The 27,695-nt window shown below is 41.2% G+C and overlaps 1 protein-coding gene across 6 annotated transcripts in view; it reads left to right on the top strand.

The window, feature by feature from the left end:
* Positions 1 to 27,695, top strand: part of STARD13 (StAR related lipid transfer domain containing 13) — a 284,737-nt gene that overhangs the window by 151,226 nt on the left and 105,816 nt on the right. The window contains exon 1 of one of the 6 annotated variants that reach the window (XM_063149152.1): positions 20,201 to 20,384. The exons of the other annotated variants lie outside the window; for them this stretch is intronic. Coding sequence (XP_063005222.1) covers positions 20,216 to 20,384 — 169 coding nt within the window. The 5' untranslated portion in view covers positions 20,201 to 20,215. Of the gene's footprint in view, positions 1 to 20,200; positions 20,385 to 27,695 lie in introns of those variants that run through there. 6 annotated transcript variants of the gene reach the window in all.

The following is a 27,695-nucleotide window of genomic DNA, read 5'->3' as shown; positions in this document are numbered from 1 at the left end:
CTCCTTCTTCCTGGAGCTTGTCTGTTCACAGGTTTCAGTGACACATTAATCTTTAGAAAGTACACTTCTTTTTCCTAGACAGTTATTATGTCAGTCCTTTTTGTAGTACAGTTTTTTGTTTGGTTTGGGTTTGTTTGGTTTGGGTTTTGATTTGTTTTTTTCTACTGTTTTTTTTTCTACTGGCTTTCCATGGTTCCTTGAGCATTCACAAGGTTCTTGCAGTTCTCAGTAAACAAATATTTCTCCTTTTTTCTCTGCACATATACGTGGCCTCAGCTCATGCCATCTGCAGATGCTTGTATGTGACAAGAAGAAGGCTGCTACCTTGTCAGTTCTCTACACTGTGACTTCATGGAATATTCCTGTAAACATTGTACTTATCCTGGTGTTTGCAGACCAAATATTGGAAACAATTCATAGTATATAACACAATGCTGTTGAAGTTCATGTACGTTTAGATAGATGCAGGTTTTGGTGCTCATATTTTCCTAAGATATATAGGAAATTATGTAGACTGATAAAAATACTTAATTTATTTGTCTGACATTAAACAGTGATGACGCTTTTCCATTCCAAAATAGCTTCTTTATATCAGTCATGGCATCTTAAATAATGTATGTTCTCAGTTATTTCCTACTAGGTGTTTTTGTATTTATTCATATGACTGAAATCCTATAGGCTTCTTCCATATCCCCATGCAAGTGACTGTGTGTATAATAATAGCTATGCCAGAACATTTATATGGAACATTTATATCCACAATAAACTTTCAGCTGCCTAGTGAACATCAGTAGTCTGTTGGTGGCTGGCCAGCAAATTCTGAAATGTGTGAAATTTCTGGACTCAGGAAGGCACTGGAGGCTGGACTCCTATTCTTCTGCTTTCTCAGCTACAGTAGGATGTGGTGTTTAGTTTCAGGAATCATGAAGTCCCAATTCTGAATTTTGTCTTTTTGCTTTAATGAAAAAACCCCTTCAAAATGTCCCATATTGTCATATTTCTAGGGATTCTGAGAACTTAGGTGACTTAACAATTTGATTTTGTACAATACTTCCCAGGCATTGGCCTTGTTTCACTGCAGTGCTTTGACTCACATTTGTCTTCTTATATTTTGTACTTCTTGGATTTCTTGAGAGACAGATGTTCTATTTTGCTCTTCCTTATTTCTTTTCTTTTTCTGTCATGCCATGGCCAAATCTTGTGCCGCAATATATCAAAACTCCTTTAAAAATCATCTCCTTGAATAACAATTAATTGAGAAAACCAGCTTTCACTTCTACTTAAGCACATTTGCATAGCAAATTTAAAATGAAGATGAGAACTTCAGAGTCTGAAGAGCCAAGAAAAAACTTCATTTTGTAAAATGTCTGTTTCCTGTAAACATCAGTAGCCTCATGATTTTAAAGAAGTGGTGCCTGTCTTACAGTCTGTAAAATTTGGGTTTGCGAATATTATTTTCAATTAATTAAGAATTTGTGATATTTTCGTTTGATTATTACAGGCTTAAAAATATGACATTGTAGAAGGTTGACTGACATCAGGGCATCAGTTGTCTTGACTGACATTAGGGCATTCACAAGAGAAGTGCATTTCTGTAGCTCCTTTGCACATCCTGTTTACAGTTAAAAAAGGAAAATATTTTGACAATCAGACCATCCTGGTGCACCCTGTACTGCCAATAAGCAAAGGCTGAATGCACACAGATATGTGTGCAGCAAACAGCTATGCTCCAAGAAGGGATCGGGAACACCTGGAATCCATGGCCCTTGGTTCCAGAAAACACCAGGCTTCAACAATCAATGTAATTACCTTACAAGGCATCCATTTCATGTGAAACTCCCTGCCTGTCATTCCAGTAGAGGGCAGTAATTTACATACAGTAATGTCAATTAGTGTGCGAACCCATCTGCGTCACCCAGTGTCAGACACAACAGCTGGCTTTGTTAGGGCAGTGCAATATTCAAGGCATCCTCTGTCCTCAAGAACAGAGTGCCACCCAGGAGCCCTAGCAATGTAGAAGTAGAACAAAATTTATGAGAATTAAAGAACAAGATGTTTTCAGCTAACTTGGTGATCAAAACTAAGCATACTCTGCTGTATATAATCACCAGAGTGAATTGCATTTCAATGGACTATTTCATAGAGATACTGATTTCTTTCTTTGTTGTTGTTGAACAGTAAGTATACAGAAAACATTTTCTATAAAACCTTTTTTACAGAAGTCATTTTTACAGATCCAGCAACATGCTGTAGCACAGTGGAAGAGGAGGCACTGGAACTTATAAATGTTGGTTTTCTTTAAGTTGAAAAAGATTTGATTCGTAATCTATTTCAAAACACTATGAATTAAAATTTATATTTACCAAAAAGTTGCTTAAACCATAGGTATTTCTTTAGATGCAAGACAAGTTCATTAACTTGAAAATAGCTTGCTTAATTTTATAAATACTTCACAAATTTTACTTGTCACAAATGTAACATAATGTGGGGATAATTAATTTCTTCTGTTGCCTGAGCTAAATGAATGGCATTGGTGCATTGATAAACCAAGGAATTTTTTTCTGGAGAGGGCTGGTTTTCCAGGCCATGATGATGCAGAAGGGCACTGAACCTTCACAGGTCATTTAATACAGAAGCACTTTAAAAGACAGCCACAAAAGTGGAGTATTGGTTTTGTTACAGAAAGAATTTAAAGGGATATTGCCTCAGAACAGTAGCATAGTTCAAATGTACCTTAGATCATATGTAGGTCTGTCTGAATTTGAGCAAAAATTAGTTTGAAATGTCTTTGTGTATGGTCTTCTGTTGCTGCAATTTATGAAATGTAGGGTAGCTGCATAGGATAAGGGTAAGGTAGCTGCATAAGGATAGCTTAAGAGAATGGTGAAAGAGATAAATCAAAACCAAAGCTAGAAATGTAATGTGTCTCAGTCAAAATACAAAAAAAAAAAAAAAAATTACACACAGTATTAAAAAAATATTCCTAAAGATTTAGGAACCTCCTGCATTGGTTCATATCTTGGACTTCTCTAAAGTGTGTTGCACACATGTGTAAATGTGTAAATTTGTGTTGGATTCATTGCATGAAGGAGTGAGGACTAAGCATTTGTCCCAGTCTTTAGATTATTTTGGATGTGCCTCTCATTCCAGTGCTAAATACACTGTGTTTTCCCATCCCTGTCCCTCTCATCCTGGTCTGAATGGCACGCTCTTCCACGGCTTAACCAGAAAAATGCTGTAGCAAATTATCTAAGACTGAGTCATTTATGTGTCCGATGGCTGCTGAAATGATATGCAAATGGCATCTCATGGTCATGCTCATTTTAAGAGGTGTCTTTAACATAAGTATAAATTTTTATTGAAATAAATCAATTTTACAAGGAGATTTCAGCCATTGGATTTATAGTAAGAAAGAAACTTTTTATTTATTGCATTAGAAAGACCACAGCTGGGAATGTACCCATTAATAGACACAAACAGATGGATTCTGACAAGTCTGTGAACTATTCACACTCTTTTTTAGCAAATATTTTGCTACAATCCCAACTTGCAAATGTTACTTCAGAAACAAATATGTAACCATCTATCTCAAGGCACAAAACTAAAGAGTAACATTAAAATATTGCAATTTCATTATGCATATGATACTCATTTGAAACTTATGAAGTAGTGTTTAAAAACATTCCCAAAAGATTGCCTTGGTTCAATAAATGCTTTAAATTGTAAATAAAGTCATAGAATCACTTAGACTAGAAAAGACCTTTAAGATCATGAAGTGCAAGCATTAACCCAGCACTGCCAAGTCCACCACTAAACCATGTCCTTCAGTGCCACCAACATATCTTCTTAATACCTCCAGGGATGGTGATTCCCCTAATTCCCTGGGCAGCCTCATGCCTAACAACCCTGTTGTTGAAGAAATTTCTCCCAATATCCAATCTAAAATTCCCTAGGGTATTTTGAGGCTGCTCTCTTTTGTTCTATTACTTGGAAGAAAAGTCCAATCCCCATCTTATTACACCCTCCTTTCAGGTAGCTGTAGAGAGTGGTAAGTTCTCTCCTGAGTCTCCTTTTCTTCAGGCTGAGCACCCCCAGCTCCCTCAGCTGCTCCTCATAGGCCTTGCACTCCAGACCCTTCCCCTGCTCTGTTTCCCTTCCCTGGACATGCTCCAGCACCTCAATGTCCTTCTTGTAGTGAGGGCCCAGAACTGGACACAGGATGGGCAGTGTGGCCTCACCAGGGCTGAGTATGGGGGTACAAACACTCCTGGCCATTGGCCTTCTTGACCACCTGGGCACGTTCTGGATCATGTTCTGCTGCATGGGGTCATTGTGACCCGAGTGCAGGACACTGCCCTTCTCCTTGTCGAACCTCACACAATTGGCCTCAGCCCTTCAACCCTTTCTGTCCAGATCCCTCTGCAGAGCCTTCCTGCCCTCCAGAAGGTTAATGCTCCCACCCAGCTTGGCCTCACCTGCAGACTGACTGAGGGTGCACTCAATCCCCTTGTGCATTTTGTCAATAAAGATATTAAGAAGAACTGGCCCCAGTACTAAGCCCTGGAGAACACCACTGGTGACCAGCCACCAGCTGGATGTAGCTACATTCTCCATCACTCTCCGCGGCCAGACATCCAGCCAATTTTTTATCCAGCAAGGCGTGCACTTGTCCAAGTCATAAGCAGCCAGTGTCTCTAGAAGAATGCTGTGCTAAAAGGTTTGAAAGGCTTTACTAAAGTCCAGGTAGACAGCATTCACAGCCTTTCCCTGATCTGCTAAGTGGGTCACCTTGTTACAGAAGGACATCAGGCTGATCAAGCAGAACCTGCCTTTCATAAACCCCTGCTGGCGGGGCCTGATCCCCTGGTTATCCTGCACGTGCCACGTGCCAGCACTCAAGATGATCTGCTCCATAACCTTCCCTGACACTGAGGTAGAACTGTAGTTCCCTGGATCCTCCTTCTGACCTTCTAAGTGGGTGTCACGTTGGCTAATCTCCAGTCAGCTGGGACCTGCCCACTTGGCCAGAGCTGCTGGTAAATGATGGAAAGTGGTTCGGTGAGAACTTTTGCCTCAGTACTTTTGTGTGGATACTATCCAGTTCCATAGACTTGTGTGTATCTAAGTGGTTGCTGACCATTTCCCCTGGGATTATGAGGGCTTTATTCTGCTTCCTCAAAGGCATAGAGGCCCTGCCAAGATATTTTGATAGAGGGCTGGGCAATCACGGAGTTTAATATGGAGTTTAATAATGGCAAGTGCCAGATTCTTTTGTTTCCAGGTTTCTGGTGAGCAGAAGTCCCCCCTTAGAACAAGGACTAGTGATTGTGAAACTTTTCTCAGCTGCTTACAGAATATTTTTTCTGACTCTTCATCCTGTTTGGGTGGTCTACAGCAGAGTCCCACTAGGATATCTGCCTTCTTGGCCTTCCTCCTGCTTCTTCCCCCTGACTCAACCCAATCATCATTGGCATCAAGTTCTGGATAATCAAAACTCTTTCTAACCTACAAAGCTATCCCGCCACCACTCCTTCCTTGCCTGTCCTTTCTGAAGAGTCTATAGCTACTCACCACAGCACTCTTGTTGTATGAATCATCCCCACATCCCTGTGATGGCAACTCTGTCACAGTTTTCCTGCTGTACAATGGCTTCCAGCTACTCCTATTTGTTGCCCATGAGAGAAGGTAAATGTTCATCTTCAGAACAGCTCACTAAAAAAAGTAGCAGAAATTAATTATACAGTATATAGCTCAGCTGCTAGAGGAGTTGGTAGTTAAAGAAAAATGATGGGTAGTGGCCTGCTGGGTAACAGTATAACTAGTGACTCAAATCATGTACTTGCAAGAAAAAACAATGTGCAGCACACACTTCTCTTCAATTGTTAAACATTAATTTGTAGATTTAAACTTTTATTCAGCATCACTGTATTTCTGATATCATAGGAAGGTAAAAGTGACAACTGATTCCTCTTTTCTGCATTATTTATTGCTTCGTTTACTTTTAACATATCTTCTCTTACTTTTCTTAGTTGAGAATTTTCAAGCCCCATGACAGCATTGAGCCTACCAGCTTCTTTTAAATAAACTGGGAAACTTTTATTACCAAAAAGACACAGTGAAAATTCAAAATGTCAGTACTGACCCTTAATGTGCATAACCAAACATACATACATACATTGAGCCTCCACATGAATTTCTGCCACATGGCGAGGTGTTTGGGACTTGCCCAGTTTCTTTCCTGGGAAGAAACTTTTACAGCTTCATTATCAGCTAAAGATTTGGATCATTTGTTTTCCTGCCAGTCACTTTGAGGAAAATAAAGAACTTCTCTAAAATCAACAGAAACACCCTGAATTCTGATGTAAGGATGGCTTGATCCACTCATCATCCTGATCTGACCCACTCCATTACTCCTGAACATAAAGAAACATTAGTCCACAGAGAATCAGAAACATAGTTTTATATCAGCTTGGCAGATAAGTATTTTTGTAATTACATTTGCAGTCTCTGCCTATCCCTAACAGCTCCAAGTGCTTTTGTTTCAGAACCAAACTGATAATTTGATTATGGTCTGATTTCAGCAGAGCACTTAAATGCAGTATAAATTTAGATTATTAAATATTCAAATCATGTGGACTAGTCTGTTTTGTTATATTTAACTTCGAAACCAACAGTAGATTCTTTTAAAAAAGATTATCTGTTAAACCAGTATGGTTGGATATATGAGTTCATCAGAAAGAGGAAGTTACCAGAACATCCATATTTCCAACATATAATACAACAGAAGATACTATACCTAATCTGTTTCAAAGAGAGGACAAATACATTTCAGAATCTAGGTTAGACAAGACAACACCAAATAAAATTGGCTCTGACACATCTGGTTTGTTTTATACAAAACCATAAACATGCGTAGTTACTAAACGGCCTAAGCTGTTTCTTTGGAAGGCACCCTAAAAAACAAGGACAGCAGGACAAGTGTTTACAAAGCCAAGGCATATACATTAATCGTGGCATGGCAGAATTTTAAAGAAACTATCAAATTCAGAGGGATTATAAAACAGCTGGGATGAATTGTAGGTAGGAGCTGTTTTAAATCTCTGGATTCTAGGTCACAACAGAGGCTGTAACACAGGGCACTCACTTGCTCTTGTATTCCTTTGCATTGCTTTCTCTTAAGGGAGGATTGTGGCTTGTACAGGGCTGGAACCATTATCTCTTCTTTTATGGAAAGCATCAGTTGGTGCAATCATTAGGGATCTTCAAACTGGGAAGAAGAAGTTTATTGCTGTGACAGATCGGGCAACATATGGAAGGAAGTAAGATGTTCTCCAGAGACAGATTAAGTTTTTGCCAAGGCATTTTACTGAGTTTTTGGAAAATAAACAGGTCATTAATTGACTCCAGATTTAGCTACTGCAAATTGTGCAAAGATGCTGCAAACCAGATGCTTTCCCCTATTTGTTTTTACAACCCTTTCTATTTATAGATGCCCTTATTTGATGACTTATTTCTTTAATAGAGGGCATTGTTTTACACCGGAAGCCTCATCTCAGTTATGCCAGTAGATGCCTGACTAAAACATACATGTTCACACAATTGCAAGGATGAAACACTCAGCAATAACTTAAGTAGGGAATAATGAGTAGGAAGATTTAATTCTTCCCTGAGTTTCTTAGCACATAACTATTTTCAGCCATTCTCTATGCAGACCCTGCTAATGAAATAGTAGAGGCAGGCTCCTATCCCAAGGACAGCATCCTTAGACTTGTCTTGCCAATGAAGGTGTGAATATAGTCCATGTTGGCATTCCTCTGGCTTCTCAAGTTGTGTGACACAGCTACTGATGTACCTGTGGCACAGCCACGGATGTATCTGTCAGCCCTGTGGGAGCATAGCTTCAACTTGAACTGCAGAATAAGGCTGGATCCCAAATGGGAATGTAGCAGCCAAGACAACGAAGCTGTGCCAACTGACAGAAATACTTGAGAAAAGAAATATTCATTCCTTTTCCACTTACACTTCTTTTAGTCTTCAGAATGCAGGTTCTATTTTATGCTATATCCACACAGTCTTGATTCATGTTATAAATAACATACTGAGTGAAAAGCATCTGCCCTGACTTGAAAGCCGTGAGTCTAGTGGGGTTGCCTTCTAAAAGGACTGAGCTAGTCACACCAGGTTCTTTACAGTCAAGACAGAAATAGGAACCTCTGAAAGCCAGTCCTGTCATCCTGAAATAGGTGTGTGAGACAAGGGGAATGAATTGCCCTACGGTGGTGCTTATTTCTTGCCATAATCCTAGCCAAGTGACAGCACCAAAGACTTTCTTGCAGTGACAGACTGGGAAAAGCCATCTCTTCAGCTGCCACCTAAGTGCCTTTGATATGGAAATCAGTGAGCCACTAGCAGTGGAGAAGTTTAATTTTAGAGATTGCAGCTCATAACATCTCTGGCTTCATTTTAAAGTACCTGCTCAAGTCAGCAAAGCAGGAGATGGAGCTGATGAGGCACCTGAGACTTCAGTGGCACTTGTATATGTGCTTAAAGGCACATGTTCTGACAGTAAACTGCCAGTGTACCTAAACCTTGCATAAATGTATTTCTTCATTTCCAGTTTATTCTGGGGAGGCAGATTTACACAATGTGAATTACACATCTTTAGAAGACATTCTGAATTCATTGTAATAAAAGCTGCTTGATTTTACTTGTGAACCCTAACAGGCTTAGCTGAGCAACAGGGGCAGCAGCCATGCAGAATTCATTATGCATGTTTTAAAGTGCATTCTGAAGTTCACTTTTCAAACTAGTAGATAGTTACTTGATGTATGAATATTTATTTCTCTGTGTCCTCAATCAGCACAAAAGTCCATCAAGGCTCAGGTATCCTGTTTTTCACAACAGCTGCTGGTGAATGCCTAGGAAAGAGTATAACAACATGACAAATTTATGGTATGACCTCTTAGCTTCCAGGTTTCAGTAAATAGTTCTTTGTTGATGTTGTTAGCAGGGCTGCCAATTAGGAGCAAAGTAAAAGGGAGGTTTATGATGTGACTGTGCACTTCCTAGCTGAGCTACACCTAAGTTTGTGAGACACGCCGACTGTTTCCCGTTTGAAATGTTCTGCAGACGTGTAATCCCTCACATCACAATTGCTATTTTAAAAAGTTATTTTCATGTCATTTCCAGGTGTCATGGTCAGAGTTGCCTCTGTGTCACTAGTCTGAGCAAAGTGAAGTGCCACTAATCTGAGCAAAGTGGGAACAAAGTTTATTTTTAAAGCAATACAGGCTTGAAAGCAAAACAATCAGAACTCCATTTGGTTTTAATTTATCATCCAACCTATTATGTTTGGTAACATATTAGAAACCAGTGAGCATATTATTTTTCATAAGCTCCTCAGGACATAAAAGGAGAAAAAATAAAGACTGAAATACGTGAATCTCTGCTTCATTCTTTTGCAATTCAAGAAGAGAGTACATACGAAGTACTTTAATGCCAATTCCAGTCTCAGCTACATACGTGCTAATCCTGAGCACTTACGGGGTATATAATGAATTCTGGCTTGGAGCAAAAGAACTCCACAACATCATGATCTTGAAACTTCCTTCAGGACCCAGTTTTGCCTTAGTTACATGTCCTTATAGCTAAGAACAGCACTTGCTTGTCAAAATCTGATGGAACAAGAGGCAAAGAAAATTGGGAAAGATAAAGAGGACAAACCTTCTTCACAGGTCAGGTGCAATTTCAGTTTTGCAATATTTTGTTGCCCAACTGAGATACTTCAAAGAGGTCTAATGTCCAGACTGAGGAAACCAACCTTCCCAGAAAGTCAGAGCTTTCCAAGTGCATTGGAAAATAGACCCAAGATGAGTAGTTCCTTTTGAAGGTTTTGGCCAAGGAATTTTTCCAGTAAAACTGCATTCCATAAACATGGAGCAACACCTTAAGTAGACAACAACAAATGAGGAACACCGTGAGGCTGATTTCAAACAGAGCTGTATATTCAGACAGTGGAACAGGGAGAAAGCCTGTGAGAAGGATGTGATAGGATGCCAGGATAAACATGAGAGCAGACAGCAATATTTTCATCACTCTGTAATTGAGAGAGTAAAAAGAAATTCTCAGCTGGAATGGAACTTATCAACCAACTCTCTTGGTGTGCCTATTTCGAGCAGAGGGGGAATCAACAGAGGAAGAATCTTGGTAAGTGGCTGCTGGAAGAGGGTGTGCAAGGGAGTGTGTGAGCTAGGGGAGAAAGGAGGTACACCTGTATTGGGGACTGGAAGAGAAGGAGAAATGTTTGCTGGGAAATAGTTCATCTTGCCTGCACTGCTGAAGGTTCTAGGCTTTTTCTGGCCCTTCCTGTACACTGGAAGCATTGTCCAAAGGGAGGCTATGGGGAAAGAGAGCTGCAGGCTGCCTGCCCTTTTTTTAGAAGGAGCAGCAAGGCGGCTGGAAAGGGAGCTCTGGGAAACCCTCTCCTCTCTGTTGGTCCTGCTATTTGGTAGGTTTCCACTCTGTAAAAAAACCAACAACCTGCAGCATTATCCAGTGAGACACATCAGCTCTGTGGTGTGTATTTAGCACAGTGTGAAATGTGAGTGAAAAGAAGTATGCAAGAAATATGGAGTCTAAAAATGAAATGCTTATATTAAGCATAGAGCAGCTGGTTGCTAGAAGACGGAAAATCCTGTCCAGGGACTTGTCCAGTTTATAAATATCAATATTGTAAACTGTCCCACTACTGTTTTATTGTGAAAGTTCTGCCAAGAATTATTCGGGGGATTTATTTGGGTTTTTAATTATTTTTTTAATTAAAAAAATACTATATGTAGCTTATACTCCAAAATTTTATGATAGGAAGAAAGAAATAATTTGAGATTAAAAGTTATAGGCATCATTCTTTCTGCTCCAAACAGATGGGGCTATACAGAACACTTGCTGTAGATTGTGCTAAATTCTAGCTTTGGGTAAGGAATAAGTGATCCATGCATGTCTCATATTCCCTCAGCTTCTTTATTTGTGAGGTTGCCAATCAGACACACATAATCTTGCTGATATTATGCAGCCAGATAAGTGTGCAGGTGTGTTGGTCACACTTGCTGTGAGCTGGTGGCTCAGCCTTAAGGCTGGGACAGTGACCAGATTCTCTGCTCATCCATGATGGTTTTTGTACTGGCTCTTTGTTCTGGTGACCTAGGGGAGGGAAGAAAATGTTGTGTGCACCCTGTTATGGGCAGGCCCATTCCCAGACATTGTGGGGACAGACTTCAGCTCTGTATTCAGTGCCCCCACTCACCCTCACAGCAGCAGCACAGACCTGCCATGTGTCAGGCCAGATGTCCCCACACTGCACCAGGGACAGTGGCTGCTGCAAGGCTTGATTTAGTTTTCTTCATTGGGGAAATGGGAGAGGCAGAACAGGTCAGTAGGCTCTGCAAAGGACATCCCTCTCCAGGAACAATTGCCACCCCGCCGTAACCTAAACCTCCCCCAGGCATCAGCCAAAGCCCCAGCTTCCCTGGGTCTCCAGGGAGAGTAACCAGCCAAGGGATGGCTTTGCTGTACCTAGTGGCTGTCCTGGTGGTGATGGCCTGGGGACTGTAGAATAAAAAAGGAGGAATTCCAACTGTCTGTGAACAAAACACTTTGTATGTATCCCACTTCCCTGCACGCAAGGCTGCAGTCCAGCCCTAGAGTCCAGGCTCAGCTTACTGGTTAGTGCACACTGCTCTGCAGAACCACATGTACAACCCTACATCCTTGTTACACAGAGCTGATTAGACCTGACAACATGCATTTAATAACACATTGGGAAATATCTGGCTATCTGCAAGTTTAGGCAATAAGTGTCTCATCTGAAGGAATCCACTACAGGTGTAAGATCATTTTAAAGGGTTTTTATTTTCTCCTTAGCTCATGCAGTTACAGTAGATTTTAGTCTGCCTCTAGTGGACTGATATTGCTTGTAAGGAAAATAAATCTTCCTACAAAATTGTATTTCCTTTTTTTTACATATAGGTACCAAAATAGTTAAGAAAGGCAAAGATTACTGGTATCAGTCAGGAAACTGGTGTACAGAGACAGGTTATACAACTTCCCTGAAGTCTTCCAGCAAGTCACTGCCACAAGTGCTGTGCCCTAACCATCGTGTCTGTCTGCCTTACTGGGCCAGAGACTGAAATCATGCAACAAGTATTCATTGATTTCAAGGAGCCTGGAGAATTTCATGTTCCCAGACACCAGTCCCCTGCTGCTGTATTTGAAATAGTGTTGCCAAGAATTATTCAGTTCTGCCTTGTTGCTTTTTAAAAACTTTTACGAAATCTAACTTTGGCTTTGGTTCTCTAGCCCAGAGAGAGGGAAAATCTTCTGGCAAAACCAGATCAAAACCTGAATATTTCATCTCTTACCTATTTGATCATGGTAGTACTGGAGTCCTGTTGAAAAGAAAATGAATAGCAAAGCCCTTACCTGAAGTCTACAAAGGCATGAGCCTTCAGCTCAGATAGGAATGTTTGTCTGTGACTGAGTGACACCAGCAGTAGGGCTGTGTGGGGATTTACAATGTATTTGGATAACTATAAGGAACTAAGTTTATCTAAACACTTCCTTACATTATCAGTGTGTTATCCAAACACTTTGTTAGTGAGACTGTGAGATTAGGATGTGTGTAAGCCCACCACTACTTAAATATATTTACAGAGTTCCTGTGAACCCACAGGAACTTGTGTATAGATTTAGCATATGGAGTTGCACTAAGTTGAAACTACTTTTAGCTCATTTCTGTCATAATCCTCTCCAAATACTTTAGCAGAGGAGGTCTGCCACCTGAAATGTCTTCCTCTCTTTTGAACTCTATTACCCAGCTGTTGTGTTTTTTTCCTTAATTTACTGTGGAGAACCACTGTCTTTAGGGACTTTACACAGCGTGGGACGCTGGCTATTCCTGGCTTGTGAAGAGTTCACCTAAGGCCAGTGGAGTCTCTATTCATGTGCTGGTGTGGTTTGACTGAGGAAAAATGTTTAAAAACTGAACAAGAGTGAGACCATAATGCCTAAATTAGCTGTCAGGCACTGGATGAAACAACTGACCCCTTCCAATGATCTTACCAACTATCCAGGAGCTCCTGGTCCCTTCTGAGCCCCTGGGAAAACAGAAGGGACAGAGAGGTCACATCCTCTGAGCCCGACATTGTGGCCAACAGACCAGGAGGTTACACTTCACCAGCAAATGTGACAGGGGGGCACGGAGAGGCTGAGCCCAGGGAAATACTGCCATTCTGCAGGCTGCAGCCACAGACCACAGGAGCAGTTATTTTGATGCATTTCTGCACTGGGAGTGCTGTTAGGAGCCCACGTTTACATAGGCTGTGGGTGGTACATCTGGTTAGCTCAGGTGAGAATACAGACTGGCCACTGCTGCTCAGAGCAGCCCCAGTGGGGTGGCCACAGGTCAGACCAACTCAGTATCATGGCCAGCTGGGCAGTGGGCAGATGCAGCTATTTTTGGAAAAATAATGCTGGGAAAGGTATGTAGTGATTTTGTGCATGTTGTATATCCTACCTGCACCCACCTGGTTCAAGGAGGTCCTGAGCCATAAGCTGGAATTTTGGGCTTAATGGTCCTTGCTGAATTTTTCTTCCAGGGATTTCATCCTTTTTTGAGTGCTGCTAACTTCTGGCAACCACAATGACTTCAAAACCTCAAACAATGACTTGCAGGGGTCAGCTATACATATATGGAGAACTATTTATGTTCATTCATTTTGAACCTACCCCCACTTACCATTCCCAACTTTATCCACTGTGAGAAAAGACGTCATAATTACCAAATGGTGAACAGACATTTGTAATGGCATAACCATGTTTGTTGGTTTGCACTCAATTACTTTTCCAAAAAGTTTTAAAATCCACTTTGCTATTTTTTTGTTCCTACTGAGCACTTGTATTGGGTTTTCATAAACCTATCCAAGACCTGTTTCCTTAGAGATTACAGCCCCATTAAATGTCATCACTGTACTCTGTGTTACTTTTAGGGTGGTTTTTGTCCTGTGCATTTATCAGCCTTCAAAAGCTTAAATTTTAAGGCCTTCTTAGTCAATATTGTAGTAAACACCTTCAATGCATACAACCAATTTCTCTTTTGACTGACAGAATACTTTGGTATCACTATTATATTTTTCCAGCTGATTATCCAGGCCCATTATAAAACCCATGTATGGATAGTGGACAAAACAAGTTCCAACACTAATGTCTGTGTGAATCCTCTGGGAACCTTATCCCATTGGGAACATAGATTATTTATTACTCCTTTTGTTTCCTGTGTTTAAGCTGTCATTAAACCACAAGTGGTCTTTTCCTTTTTATCTGTGATAGCTGAGGTTCTTTATGATTGCTTGGTAGAGGATCTTAGAGGAGCCTTTATCAAATCACTTACTATTCATTTTCCTTTTATTTAACATCCTGAGCACCTCTACAGGAGAACTGATGACATGAATCGTACTTTCTTGCCTTGACCCTCATCTTCCTGGCTTTTTGCATGTGTCTTTATTTCCATAAGTTTGCCTGGGTGGCTGGTTACTCACCTCCCTGCCATCCTTTTGTTCCCTAAACGTACTACTGTTGCACTCCTGCACATAATTTCTAATCTTCTGCTTCTGTGCTGTGGCCAGGCTTCTGATGTTCTTGTTTGTAATCAGGAGGTATTTTATGTAGCAGTACTATTCATTGAACATGTGGGTCTTAAAATGCAAGTGGATTGTCCTCTGATGCTGGAATGGGGACACTGGAAGAAAAGTATATGGTGTACTCTTCAGAAGCCTCATCTCCTGGTTTGAGGTTTATCTTCAAGGGTGTGTGTAAGCCTCTCTCATGCTTAAGAAGCCCTGTTCATTTTTAAAACTCACTATCAGACAGTTGACACAGCAGCTGACTTTCCTCCAGAACACATCAGTATCGGGCTCTGCCGTGAAACAATCCTCTGTTGTAATTCCGTGCAGCTATTAGCCGTCTCCATCTCGCTTCCTGGCCATGCAGAAATCTCACATCAACTATTTTCCTTTTGCCCCAGATGAGCTGCAGAGCCTCAGTGCCCCAGCACAGCCTCAGGAAGAAAGTCAAAAAGTGCCACTGAGCCAGAGGGAAGCATTTCTGGCTGCTCTAGACTCCCTGCTGCTTCATGCCCTGTATGAAAGAGTTTGCAGCCTGCAGTAATCCCAGCAAACAGCTCTCAAACAAATGTCTGTGTTCAAACATAAAACATTTATCCTAAACAGCAGGAAATGAACTTCTGCTTTTTAAAGTCCTGGTCCCAGAGACAGAGTTCAAAATGTGAAGTGACAGCTTCATCTTAAACACAGCTTTGGCTTCCCCGCATGTGAAGTTTTTCTCTTCTTGAATTTGAGAAAGGAGAAACTGCCTGTACTTAGTACATGAGCTGCTGTGCAGGCATTTCTAAGGGCAGAGGCAGGTAAGAAATACAGAATGTAGGGATAGGATAGGGATATGTGGATAGGACTTCAGTATCCAGGATATATTGCATATATAAGGTGTTGAAGTCAGGCGATAATCCAGCAAACTGAACTATTCTTCTACCTGCAGAATTATAGAAGGAAGTCCAGAGATCAGAAAGTTGAAAGCACATGCCTGAGTTTTTTTCTTCTGTGACTTGAAAACAAGAGTTTCCTGCTTCTAACTACATGTCACTAATGTTAATAACAAATGTGCTCCTCTAGTGGATATGAAACTGTTTTGTTCTCATAGAAACAGTGCTTTCTAATGAAGAGAGGCTGTCAAGTTGCCATTAAATTTTTGATGTGAAATAACGAGATAAGTGCAACTAACAATGAAAGGGAAATGGGTCACTTCGGGAAGATCAAGTGGCTGATTACTGTGTGAGAACAGCAGGTTCAATCCCAGCCTGGAGAACTCCATGCCAGGTACAACATCACAGACATATTTCACAGTTCACTGGGAGGTGCGCATTCTAAGATGTAAATCAGCACTTCTGACTATAAAATCAGTTTAGTATTTCTATTTCTGTTTCTATTTTCTATTTATATCTATATCTATATCTATATCTATATCTATATCTATATCTATATCTATATATTTATATATTTGTATATTTATAGTAATGCAAATGGAAAATTGATGTTCATCTCAATTTGTCCTCAACAACCCGCCTGAAGCACTGCCTCCTGGAGTAATTCTCTAAGGCCAAGGTGGTGTCTATTTTCTTGCCCAGATAAGCCAGTCATAAGTAGATTATTAAAGTAGTTTGTTATCAAATATATTTTAGCATTTCTAGAGTACATTGTGTTGTTTTCTCCAGCTGATGTCAGCACTCTACTCGCAGTGAAATGGAAGCAGATTTCCAGTACTGCTTGAGATACTGCAGTATCTGTGAGCAGCCCTGGGGCAACTTTTCCTGCCAATAGTTAATTCCTTTCTCACACCAAATGCCATTTCAGGGAGAAAAGGTGTCAGAGAGACATAAAAATCAATTAACAGAAATGAAGTGTTGCAGTTCTGCCGGTGAATGCATAGAGAGGAAGGAGTATGACTCCTTGAGCTGACTTTGCCAGTAAGTCTATGCAGTCATCAGAAGCACTGTGCTGTATGAATAAGGCTTTAGTTAAAGATTCCTGATATCCCATAGTATTTCAGTATCCATCAAGTTACTGATTGTCACTTTAGATGTGACACGTGATTATTACATTACAGATATCAGTGTGGACATTTCTGATTAGTTTTTTTTAAAAAACCCACTAATTCCAGACATGTTTTTATGAAGGAATCTCCTTTCCTGCATGGATCAGTCACAACATGGGAGCATGGGGTTGGGTTGTCATCTCATGGGCTGTGCTTCTGTCAAGACTGGCAGCAATTTCAGGTGTATTGTAAAATGGGAGGGAGCTCCCTCCCTTTACATTTCCTTGTAAAATGCACAGGGAAGCTTTTATTTTGAAGTGCTTTTATGAGATGCATTAGCATGAAGTTCAGTGTTGCTCTATTAACTATTCCAGAAACAGTCTGTAGACTGAGACTGAAATATTAATTAGTGCTATTATATAACAACTTAGACCTCTCTAGTACATCTTGTCTGAGAGGTTGATGGCCAAAGGATTTTCCTTGTCTGAATGACACATTTTTGAAAATAAACAGTGAGTGTCAAGGCAGTCACCAAACAAGGATATAGTCATTTTAAAAGTATGCAAGGAGGGCTACTTCTTTCTTTCGCCATGCACAACTTCAAGCACAGGAGCTTTCAAACACGCACCACAAGACCAGCTAACTCTTGTTGTTTCTTGTTTTATTTGACTACTATGCAAGTACTGGACTGAAGCCAAAGAATTCAGCCTCAGCGCAGGCAGCACTCGTCAGCACCGAGCCTGGGGCAACCCTCTGGCTCTGAAGTTGTGTTTGGACCCTGGTGTCTGAGAGGAAAGTCATCATTCAGCAACAGAGGCTTCTTATTCTGTCCTTTGTAACCTCTGAGATGAGTGGCTGGGAAGCTGGCAGGGCAGCTCTGCCCTGTTGCCTTACCCCTTGGTGAGGACATGGGAAGGGATGGGCAGCCAGGGGGCACTGAGGCTGGTACTCTGCTGTCTGTTACAAGCATATAACTGGGTTTGCTGATCCCTTAGGAACGTGTTCACTAGTATATACACCTTACTTAGGCTCTTGCTGTGGTCTTTGTTTCTTTGGACTGGCTTTTGAAGCATTACATTTCTCTTCAACTGCTTCCTAGACTTTGGAAGTATTGCAAGGAAGAATGCAGAATCCCATTAGCTGAAAAAGTCAATGCATTTTCCAACGGAAAAAGAAATCCTTCTGAATATTTAAGCAGAGTAGTATTAAATGTTAATACTTGCTTTACATTAGCAATGGCATTTTAAAAATAGAATTAGATCAAAGAACTGTAGATTAATCAAATATGAATTTCCCTGCATGGAGGTAGGTAATGTCTCTTTGGATAAACACTGTGCCTGTCATTGATGTTTGAGAGTCTCTGGGATATTTATTCTGAAAAGATGGCAGCAGAGTGACTGACACTGGCTTGGCAAGCTGGAGTAGGAATGGGAGCCATCTCTTCCCTGCTGTTGAGGCTCTCTCTGTTCACACCTGTGAAGCAATCCTGCCTCTCCTCTTTGCACAGCAAGGCAGAGAAGTCAGTCCTATGCCTGGCTGCCAGTGCCCAGCCCTGTTTGGGAGTGTAGATGATCGTGATGCTGTGTCTTTGCTCTTGAGTTTGAAGTTTCTGCTTAGAGCCTCAGAGGAGGCCATGCAGGCATACTTGGAGCAAAAAGCAGCACGTACAGACCCTGCAGGTGCTGTTAAGGTAATAACAGGTAATGAAGGCTTCCAGTCTACAGCATTCATTTTAAATTTCTAGTACCTGGAATTATATTTCTCCATTTTATGGCACTGCACAAGTCTCACATTGATGAGGAATAAAATTCATAAGGTGTAATGAGAACAGATTGCATCGCAGTAAAACTATGTTCTAAGGGGGTTTTCATGGAGCAAAATTTTAATGAATAGTTGTGAACAAGAGCTGTCCTTCCCCCTCTCACGTTTAGTGACTATACCTGCCCTGTCCTCTGTGAGGAGGCAGGTCCCAGGCAGTGCCACCTGATGGCCCTGTCCTGGTCAGCATCTGTGAGGCAGGGAGTGCGAGGAGAGTTCCATTGTACCATCGCATGTCGTGAGATATTGTTGGCCTTCAGGCTGGGGAACAGGACACAGACAATAATGTCACTGCAGATGGATGTCCAGGTAGAGTTCTGGGAGCTCAAGATCCCCCCTGAGTTGGGATGGGGCTGAGCCCTTGCTGTCTGGGGTTTGCAGCCACTCCAACAGTGCTGTCAGCTGCCGCACCCCAGCTTGACACTGGTCTCTTGGGAAGGGGCATGGAGGTGGAAGCATCATTCCTGACCTGGGATTCTTAGAAATCCCTCATTTCCCATAATTATTAGAAATCAGCACACACTAGGGGTGTATTAATACAAAATATTGGTATTTTAGAATATAATTAAAAATTATTTGACTAGAAGGGCATTTTCAGTATATTTTCACTCAGATTTGCTGCCCTCCTGCTTATAAAAGTGGCAATGTTCTGTTTCCATATGATTAATTAAAGAAATAGCATCTTCTGCTCACTCAGTGGTTGATATGTGAGGATAGAATGAAAACACATGCCCCTCAGTCTGTTAAAAACAAAAAAAACAACAACAAAAAATATGAATAACAGAGAACATCTCCACCTCTTTTCCCTCTTCCAGGCTGTGACCAGTTCTTGGTAGAATTAATGTTAGGGACTCTTGGGTTTTGTTTATGCTGAGTGGCTGCTGCTAGGTGTTGTTGAATTTTTTTCATCCCAAGGGCTTCGCTTGTTCCAGTGCTCCTTGTACCGTGCGGTTTTGGAGATTCAGACAGCCCTTCCGTAAACGGACTTCTTTCTTGGCAAACAGGGGTATGATTTTTAGAAAAGTGAGGGCATCATCTCCAGAGATGAGTCAACAGCTGGGCAGCGTAGAGTAGAGGAGAAAAAAGTTTTCGGCAGCCCTGAATACTTTAAAATACGCATTTTCGAACATCTTCAACTATTTCTTCTTTGCTTTCTGAAGCGGCCCGGTGCAGCCCCTCCGTGCTTGGGTAAACTCCGGCCAGCCGGGGAGCTGCCGGGACAGGCTGGGGCTGCTGCAGGCTGGGGCTGGGGCTGGGAAAGGCTGTGAGGGGCTCGGCAGGCTGTGCGGGACTGGGAAAGGCTGTGCGGGGCTGGATCGGGACAGGCTGGGGCTGGGGCTGGGAAAGGCGGTGCTGGATCGGGACAGGCTGGGGCTGGGAAAGGGCTGTGCCTGCTGGACCGGGACAGGCTGCGCGGGGCTGGGGTTGTGTGCCGGGCTGGGGCAGGCTGTGCGGGGCTGGGGCTGGGGCTGGGGTTGTGTGCCGGGCTGGGGCAGGCTGTGCGGGGCTGGGGTTGTGTGCCGGGCTGGGGCAGGCTGTCTGTCCCGCTCGGCAGGCTCACTTCCCCAGGCTGCTGTGCTGGAGCGATTGGCCCGCGCGGATCATGTGGGAGAGCCGGAATCCCGAGCTGTAGTAGGTCTTGGCACTCCTTTGGCGTTTAAAGCGCTCGCTCCTCGCAGCTCCCAGGGGCTTGGAGCGTCCCTGCTCTCCTTGCCCGGCTCCGATCGGGGCAGCGGCGATGCTGAAGCAGGTGCCCCGGGCCGCGGGCACCGCCTGCCTGTACCTGAACGCGGTGTCCCCCGAGGGCCAGGAGCTCTTGTGGCGCTGCGATCCGGCCGCCCGGCGCCCTCCGTACAGGACCAGCAGGATTCTTGCCCGTCACCAGCTGGTGACGAAGATTCAGCAAGGTGAGTTGCTGGCAGCAGCGCTCCGCAGCCCGGCGCTGGCGCAGGGGCTGCAGCTCTGCTCTTTCGTAAGAGAACAGGTTTTAATGCCTCATATTTCAGGCTCGTTTCCTGTGTCTATTCCAAATTAATGTGGCTAGAGACAGGGTTTGAAGTAGTCATTCATAGCTCTCTGTTTGCACACATACACACATGCACCGATCACCAGGAGACAAATGCTAGTGCATGATTAGCCATTTAACTAAGTTACCTTTTAATCATAAACTACTGTGGTATCTTAGGTGCTGAACTTCGTCTTGTGTGACTGTCTGAGCAGTTACTGGCACCAGCCCATCTGCTCTGGTTGCTACAGGTCAGACCTGCCCATGGTAACCCACAAAAGAAGAATAGATGGTCACCCAATTAAAAAAGAAGCGGAAGTCCAGTGCAACTGGAAGAAGTCAACTGGGATAACATCCTTTGGGAACAAGCGTGTGTAACTGTCAGGGCATTAGAAAATTTGTCCCATATCCTTAAAAATAATTGCTGACTAGGCTTTCCACAGCTGCTTAAGCAGTTATCTAAGCAGTCATTACAAATGTATCGATTTGGTTTTTTCTGAATGTCTGTCTATGGCACTAAAGCTAAATGCAGATGGGCCCCAGAACAAATCCTTTGGCCTGTGCACACAATTTAAAATCATCTTCACAATGGCTAATGCAAAGATAAAAACCCTAACCAACTGTAGCAATTTTTCTGGATTAAAAAGCAAATCAATACACAGTTTTGTATTGATCATGGTTTTGTATGGAATCCTGTTTTCAAGAGAACTGGTTTCCAAAGTGGATGTGGTCCTACATGCAGAAAAATGTCACATTAAAAAAAATAATTTCTGATGATAAAAGCCACTTTCTGGACAGGTTGCAAAAAGGTGTTTGATTCTGCTAGGGGCAGGTATGGAGATGACATCATTCATATCTGGCAAATATCACAGCAATTGGTGTGAGGTTTTGACCAGCAGCAGTTAAATGGAATGGCTATTTTTATGCGCTGCTTTCCAGTAAGATTCTTTAGATCTATGGCTGTCAAACTCTGGCAGAAGTACAGAATATAGTGATGAAATTTTATTGCATTTATAAAGAAAACAATGTATAATTCTTTGGCTAGGTTTAAAAAGATGAAAAAGATAGTTTCTGTGGCAATTAGGAAAATGTAGTTGTTTGCAAGGCAGTCTCAGGAACTGGTCGTGTTTGAAGGATACTGGTCCTCACTGCAGCTCTGATTTCAGGAAGGATATTATGTCATTCTGTGTACCCAGTGTATGGCCTGGATTGAATGGAAAGAAAGGGTAATTTATTTCTCTACAAGTTTATTTGAAAATGTTTTGGGTGCAGTGCTAGTACCAACTTAGTGTTCAAACAGCATTAACTGAGGATGTGATGGATTAACACACCTACCTGTCATGATGCTGTTTAGCATTCCCTCTTGTAACCTGTAATCTGTCTGGGACAGCCAGGGCTGCCAAAGCCAGCCAGTGCTGCTGAGACTTTGGAAAAGTTGCATGGTGGGAAGTTTCAAAGTTGTAACTTTTCTTCCTGCAGCTTGTTGCATGGATGGTCAGTCTGTGGTGCATGACCTCTGCTTCTCTTTCACAGCTTTCCGACCTGCTCTGCATAGAGCTGTGGAAATGATATTTGTATAGTAGCTTGATCATGTGATGTATGTTACTGTTCACTATATGAAATATTTATGTATTTTGGGTCACTAAGAATGAATACATTATTTCTTTTATTGATGTAAGCTGGGGACAAGATCCACTGTTGGTCACGTGTCAGTTCATTAGCAGTAAGGAAATTATGTGTGCAGATAGATACTGATGTCTGTCTGTAAACCCATATGTAGGCAGACACACATCTGGTGCAAAACCAAGGCACACATTTTGTTCTACAGTGCCCTAAGTAATGACTAATAATTTTCATACAAATAGTTGTATTAGCAATACCAAAAAGTCTAAGCCTAACTAATATGACTCAGTTTGAAACCTCCAGTTTATGGTCTGGATGAAAAACCCAGATCCATCAATCCCTCACAAGACTTCCACCAAGTTTTGCTGGATTAGCATGTCACCCTCTCTGCTTCCTTTGTTCAGACTGTAAGCAGTGTGAGGGTACTGGATCAGTCCCCATCCTTTTCCCAGAGGGTACTGGAAGAGTACTCTAAAATGGGTGGAGTTATCAGGCTGTGCTTTTAGCGGTGAATGAGTTTTACCCCATTAACAAAAATGGGATTCATAACTAGCAGAGTGCCACAAAGAAACTTATCAATAATATATTGAAAAGTAGATTAGGAGATGCAAGATGAGAACCAAAACTTGCTTTCAGTCATTCAGTTGAGTAAAGCATGTAAATCATTATTTAGTTGCTTGAATTTGTGTATCTTTGAGTTATACATTTTAAGGCTATTAAGACAAAATATTTGAGCATAGCTACCCCAATTCTTAAGTTAGCACTTCTCCAATCTAATAATTTGGATTGTAGCATACATTTAGAAAAAGATCCAGCCTGCATTTTAAGATTGTTGGAATGGTGAATCCTGCCTTGTAAATTACTTTGCTGAAAACAGATCTGCCACATGTTTAAGTGCTAAGCTGCCCTGGGGCTTGTTTAAATACCTGCTCTCTGCTCTTACCCAGTTATTTTTCACTTGCTCGTTTTCAGACTGGAGGCACCTGAAGTAGGATTGTTATATCAGGGAAATTTTTTCCTTAGTTAAAGGAATGTTTTACAAAATTACAACATATCCAATTTATAATGTATAAAGCAGACAAAGCTTCCATTCCTGGTCAGTGATGCAGTGTGATACAAGTGTTGCACATAGTGCTAGTTTTTCAGCCATTAGCTGCATATACTGTTCTAAACTATGCTAATTTACGCTATCATACCACAATACAGCTTTTTTCCCCTCCCTGAAAAACACATTTGCTGAAAACTATTTCCTTTGTATTTTCCTTTGGTGTTAGTTAAAAATAAACTAAATGAGTCATTAGAGGAATTATACTATTTAATCATTTCTAAAAAGAAAATCACCACAAGGGAAATGACAGGAACCAGACTGTTATTTCAATCAGATCATACTCTGAAAGTCCTAAATATTTAGTTTGTGTACACCACCAACTCCTTCAGGCAGAATTATGAGGTGGCCTGTGAATGTGAGTGGTAATTATCTGTTTGGAATTAAACAGGTAATTTCAAGATGTGATCTTTTTGATGATTCCCTTTCCCCCATGAGGCCATTCATTTCCACACTGAAGGGGACACATGCCTCAGCCTAAAGGAACGGGGTGTAGCATGCTTGGTCTGAGGCATTTATTCAAACTCTCTATGCAGTAACTGTATGAGAATTCATTAACGATTACTCATGTTTTCTTTAAATAAATAAGGTGGTGGCTTTCAAGAATTTATATTACATGAGTCACAATGTTATTTCTTTTACAGTGCATGGCTAAACTCAGCGCAGAATAGAAAATATAAAAAGTAGCTGTAGGTAAAAAGTAATGAAGAATTAAGGCTATACCCTGAAAATGTTAAATTGGGCTGTGCAGTACAGGTAGAGTGTAAGTCAAGGTGAATGAAGCCACATCTGCCCCAGCATAGACAGGCTGGTAAAGGAATGTTCCCTTTCACCTACAGTAAAATTAGATTCTTCGCCTGCACATTCAATAAGACAATAATATGAAGAAGCAAATGAAAACAAGACAAATTCCTATTCTCAGTGAGTAAATTCCTGCCCACAGTGTGTAATGTCCTGTGATTTGTCTCAGTTTATATCCACAGGCAAGAACAGTTGAAGAAAATTGTTCGATGGAGCAATATTAAATCAGACTTTCAATTTTTCAAGGCAAACTCTCCATTCAGCACTCAGCAAATGTTTTATACTCTCATGTTGCAATTTCAGTTTTGATCTTGTATGTTTGCTATTACCTTTGGTCACCTGGATTTGTCTGGTTTGAGTGAGTTTTAGAAATGTGCAAACAAATGCACTTTTCTGTCTTATAGTCTTCCCTTTGTAATTAGTTCTAGGTGTTTAATTCTTCTATTTTTCTAAGCATGAGTAGAATTTGTGGAAAGCAGTACAGAGGTATACAAGTGACTTGGAAAAATTATGCAATTCAAGTGACTTAAATTTCAACAATTATTCTGCCATAAGAGATAATATGCTCTTGTATTCAAAAGGAGAACAGAGAAGTCATATAGGTGAAAATGTTGCAGTCACAGGCTACATTAAAAAAGCCCACATAAAATTCCTGGTATATACACAGGTGTGGATTGCAGGATGGGAAATGGGACACAATTAAAAAATTAAAGACTGTGAGTTTGGTCAGACATTCAAAGAGGACAAAATAGAGTTGTTCAGGCAACCTGAACCATAGCCTTTCTCCTGTTCTGGATGCTGGCCACTTTACCTGCACATGTTTAAACCTCACTGACTGAAAGCAGGAAAGTGAAAGATTAACCAACAAGATTCAGCCTTGGTGGTAATGATACAAACACCCTCACTTAGGTCATCTCTGACCAGTGCTGGAGGTCTGCTGTCTCATGAGCCTGTAAGCTGGGGAGTCAGGGCAGCAGCACCTTGCAACCACTTTTCAGCTCCCGGTGCCTCCTCTTGAGGTCCTTCTGTCTACGCTCCAGCCCAGGCACACAGGAGAGGACAGAACTGGGGCTGGGGTTGCCCAGAGCACCAGGAGGAACATCCTTAGCTGCAGAGCTGCTTTGCAGACCTCCGCTGGGACATGGTCCACCCCCCTCCACCATTAGATGTGTGCCGGGCAGGTGTGTGCTCACAGCAAAGGGATCTTTGGGTTCGTTGTTTCATACACTCTTTAAGGCCCCTTAGAAACTGAGACCCTATGTCACCTGAAGCTTCTTCATCATCTTTTCTTCCTTATACATTCTTTCCTCAAGTCCTTAGACCTCAACTTGAAGAAACTAGAGTTCCTCAATTAAATAATAGGATTTTTAAAAATACTTTTATTATGTACTTGTACTCTGAAATGGTTGAAGTATTTGTTGGACACTTTAACACAAAAAATGTGAGCATCCTTAGAGGTATTTATAAGCTCAGAGTGCCCTGAGATGTGTTTATATTAAAAACAATATTGGTATAGAAGAGTGCAGTCCAGCTAATTAAAGTTTTAAAAAGTTGTTCTTCATAAACTACAGGACATTTAAAAGGGAGAAACCTTCACTGGGGCCACTATCTGGCAAAAAAGTTCAAATATGTAACTAGAAGTGGCCTGTGTGGTACTGGAGATTGGATTCAATAATAGTGGCTATTTCTAGTCTTAAAGCTTCACAGCCATGAAATGTCAAAGGCACTTCAGCTGACACATGCAGGTTGGACACAAAAAAGTAAATCTTGGCTCTCCTTATAAGTTAGGAGACTTTTACTCTCAATTTCACTGAAAGTAAGATTTCAGCCAAGGTGAAATCTTAACTTGAGGCTTTCTTATTTTGAAATTGTGAAATGAACAGCTGTAGTTGTGCTATATATCTTCTGCATTGATCATGGACGAGACTGAATTTCATATTAACCCCATTGTACAAGTATAGACAGTAATATTAAAAGACATTTAAGCCAATAAATGCATGATTTATGCTCAATAAAGTAATCACTAGAGTAATAATAATCAGAAGGGGAATTAGTTTAAATTCACAAGGAGTGATAAGTCACTGTGGCATATAAAATGCTATATAACAGAAGTAAAATGGAAATTACTCACAATAGTTGATTAATTAAGAGAATATGTATGTAGCATTTTTCCTACTCAGTTTCTTATATCCATATTTATACAGAAATCTCTGAAAATAAAGTGCAGTGTTTGTACCATGAGCACTGTAAATGTTAATTTTAAAAAATCTGCAGTTTTAGGTTCCAAACAGATACTACTATTTCTTGGCAGTAGTTATGTGCTTTTAATTTTTATTCCTGTGCAAGCTGTGTAGTCAACGATAGCATCTTAGCCTCACTCTTTTTTTTTATCTTATTCCTATCACAAGATATTCTCAGATGTTTAATTGCACTTAAACAAATATATGAGCTGTTTCAAATAGGACATCACATATGTTTGGACTAGTGCCTAAGGGACTGAGCAAACAGGACCCTTGTTACTAGGTTATGAAACAATTGTCTGTAGTCGAGTTTGTTACACCTTTTAATAGCTGCTTTTGAGGGTAAAATGATGAATTACATATCCTGTGAGCTTGATCCAGTATAATACTAGTTGTGTCATTTCTTATTTATACTCATTTTATAGATAAATAAATGTAAGCAAGAACCCCCCCCCATCTTTGTGGCTTGTGGTGCACTTTTTGCTTAAAAACCTGAGGAGTTTCCCCTTTCAGGTCCAGTTTAATCAGAGAAGAACACCATAATATGGTGGGAGAGAGGAGGCCTCGAGCACCTTGAGCTGGACTATTTAGAAGCTGTTGAAGAGTAGACACTATGATTCAGAGGACTTGGGAGCATTTTGATTTGGCTGAAAAGGATGTGTGTGACTCAGTTTGAAAACATCTTGTGGGTTTTCACCTCTCATTTGTTATGGGACCGAGTTTAATTCTACAGGGAGAAAACAATCCCTCCATAGCAGTTCAGAACACATGGGATTTTGACTAATACAGACACAGAGATGAACAATCCTTGTGATAAGTTAGGTAAACTTGACAAAGTAACTTGGTTTAAAATAATGGGCTGTGCAGTACATCTTAAGTAAATACCATCTGCCAGGCATGGAAACTGCCTGCCTGGAACATACCAGACATTTTGCTTTCCAGTCAAAGCCCTTTGCCAAAGAAGGACTCAGCCCTGCTACTTACTCACATGAACCTTCCCCTGTGCTAAAGGAGCAAAATAATACATCCTAATAATGTCAACTGGTACTGTTTTAATGAGCTAGATGTTACAGGCCTTTGGCAATAGTTGTGCTCTCTTTTAATTGGATTGTGGTCGGAGGAAGGTCTGTTTATGTGAGCAAAGTTTTCAGGATTTGGAACCAAAATTTCTGTATATTTATTGTGATTTCTCTCCTTTGGTCCCAATGGCCTAGAGGGTATCTGATTTTTTTCCCCTTAATGTGTCACTAGTGTCTTTCATGGTTTGTTTATTTTATTGATTTTTCAGAGCTTGTTTATAGTCCTTCACCACTTGAATGGTTTAGGAATATGGATAAAAGCAGCAAATTAAAATGTAAATCTCTAATTTAATTCTGGGTTTTATCCTCTTCAGTCACAAACACACACCCACTGGCATCCAGCACCCTCCAGACCTGCCATTTTC

The sequence above is a fragment of the Melospiza melodia genome, chromosome 2 (genome assembly GCF_035770615.1).
Source record: "Melospiza melodia melodia isolate bMelMel2 chromosome 2, bMelMel2.pri, whole genome shotgun sequence".
Classification (NCBI taxonomy): domain Eukaryota; kingdom Metazoa; phylum Chordata; class Aves; order Passeriformes; family Passerellidae; genus Melospiza; species Melospiza melodia.
Note: the sequence above shows the minus strand (reverse complement) of the source record. Positions and strands in the feature narration are given on the sequence as shown.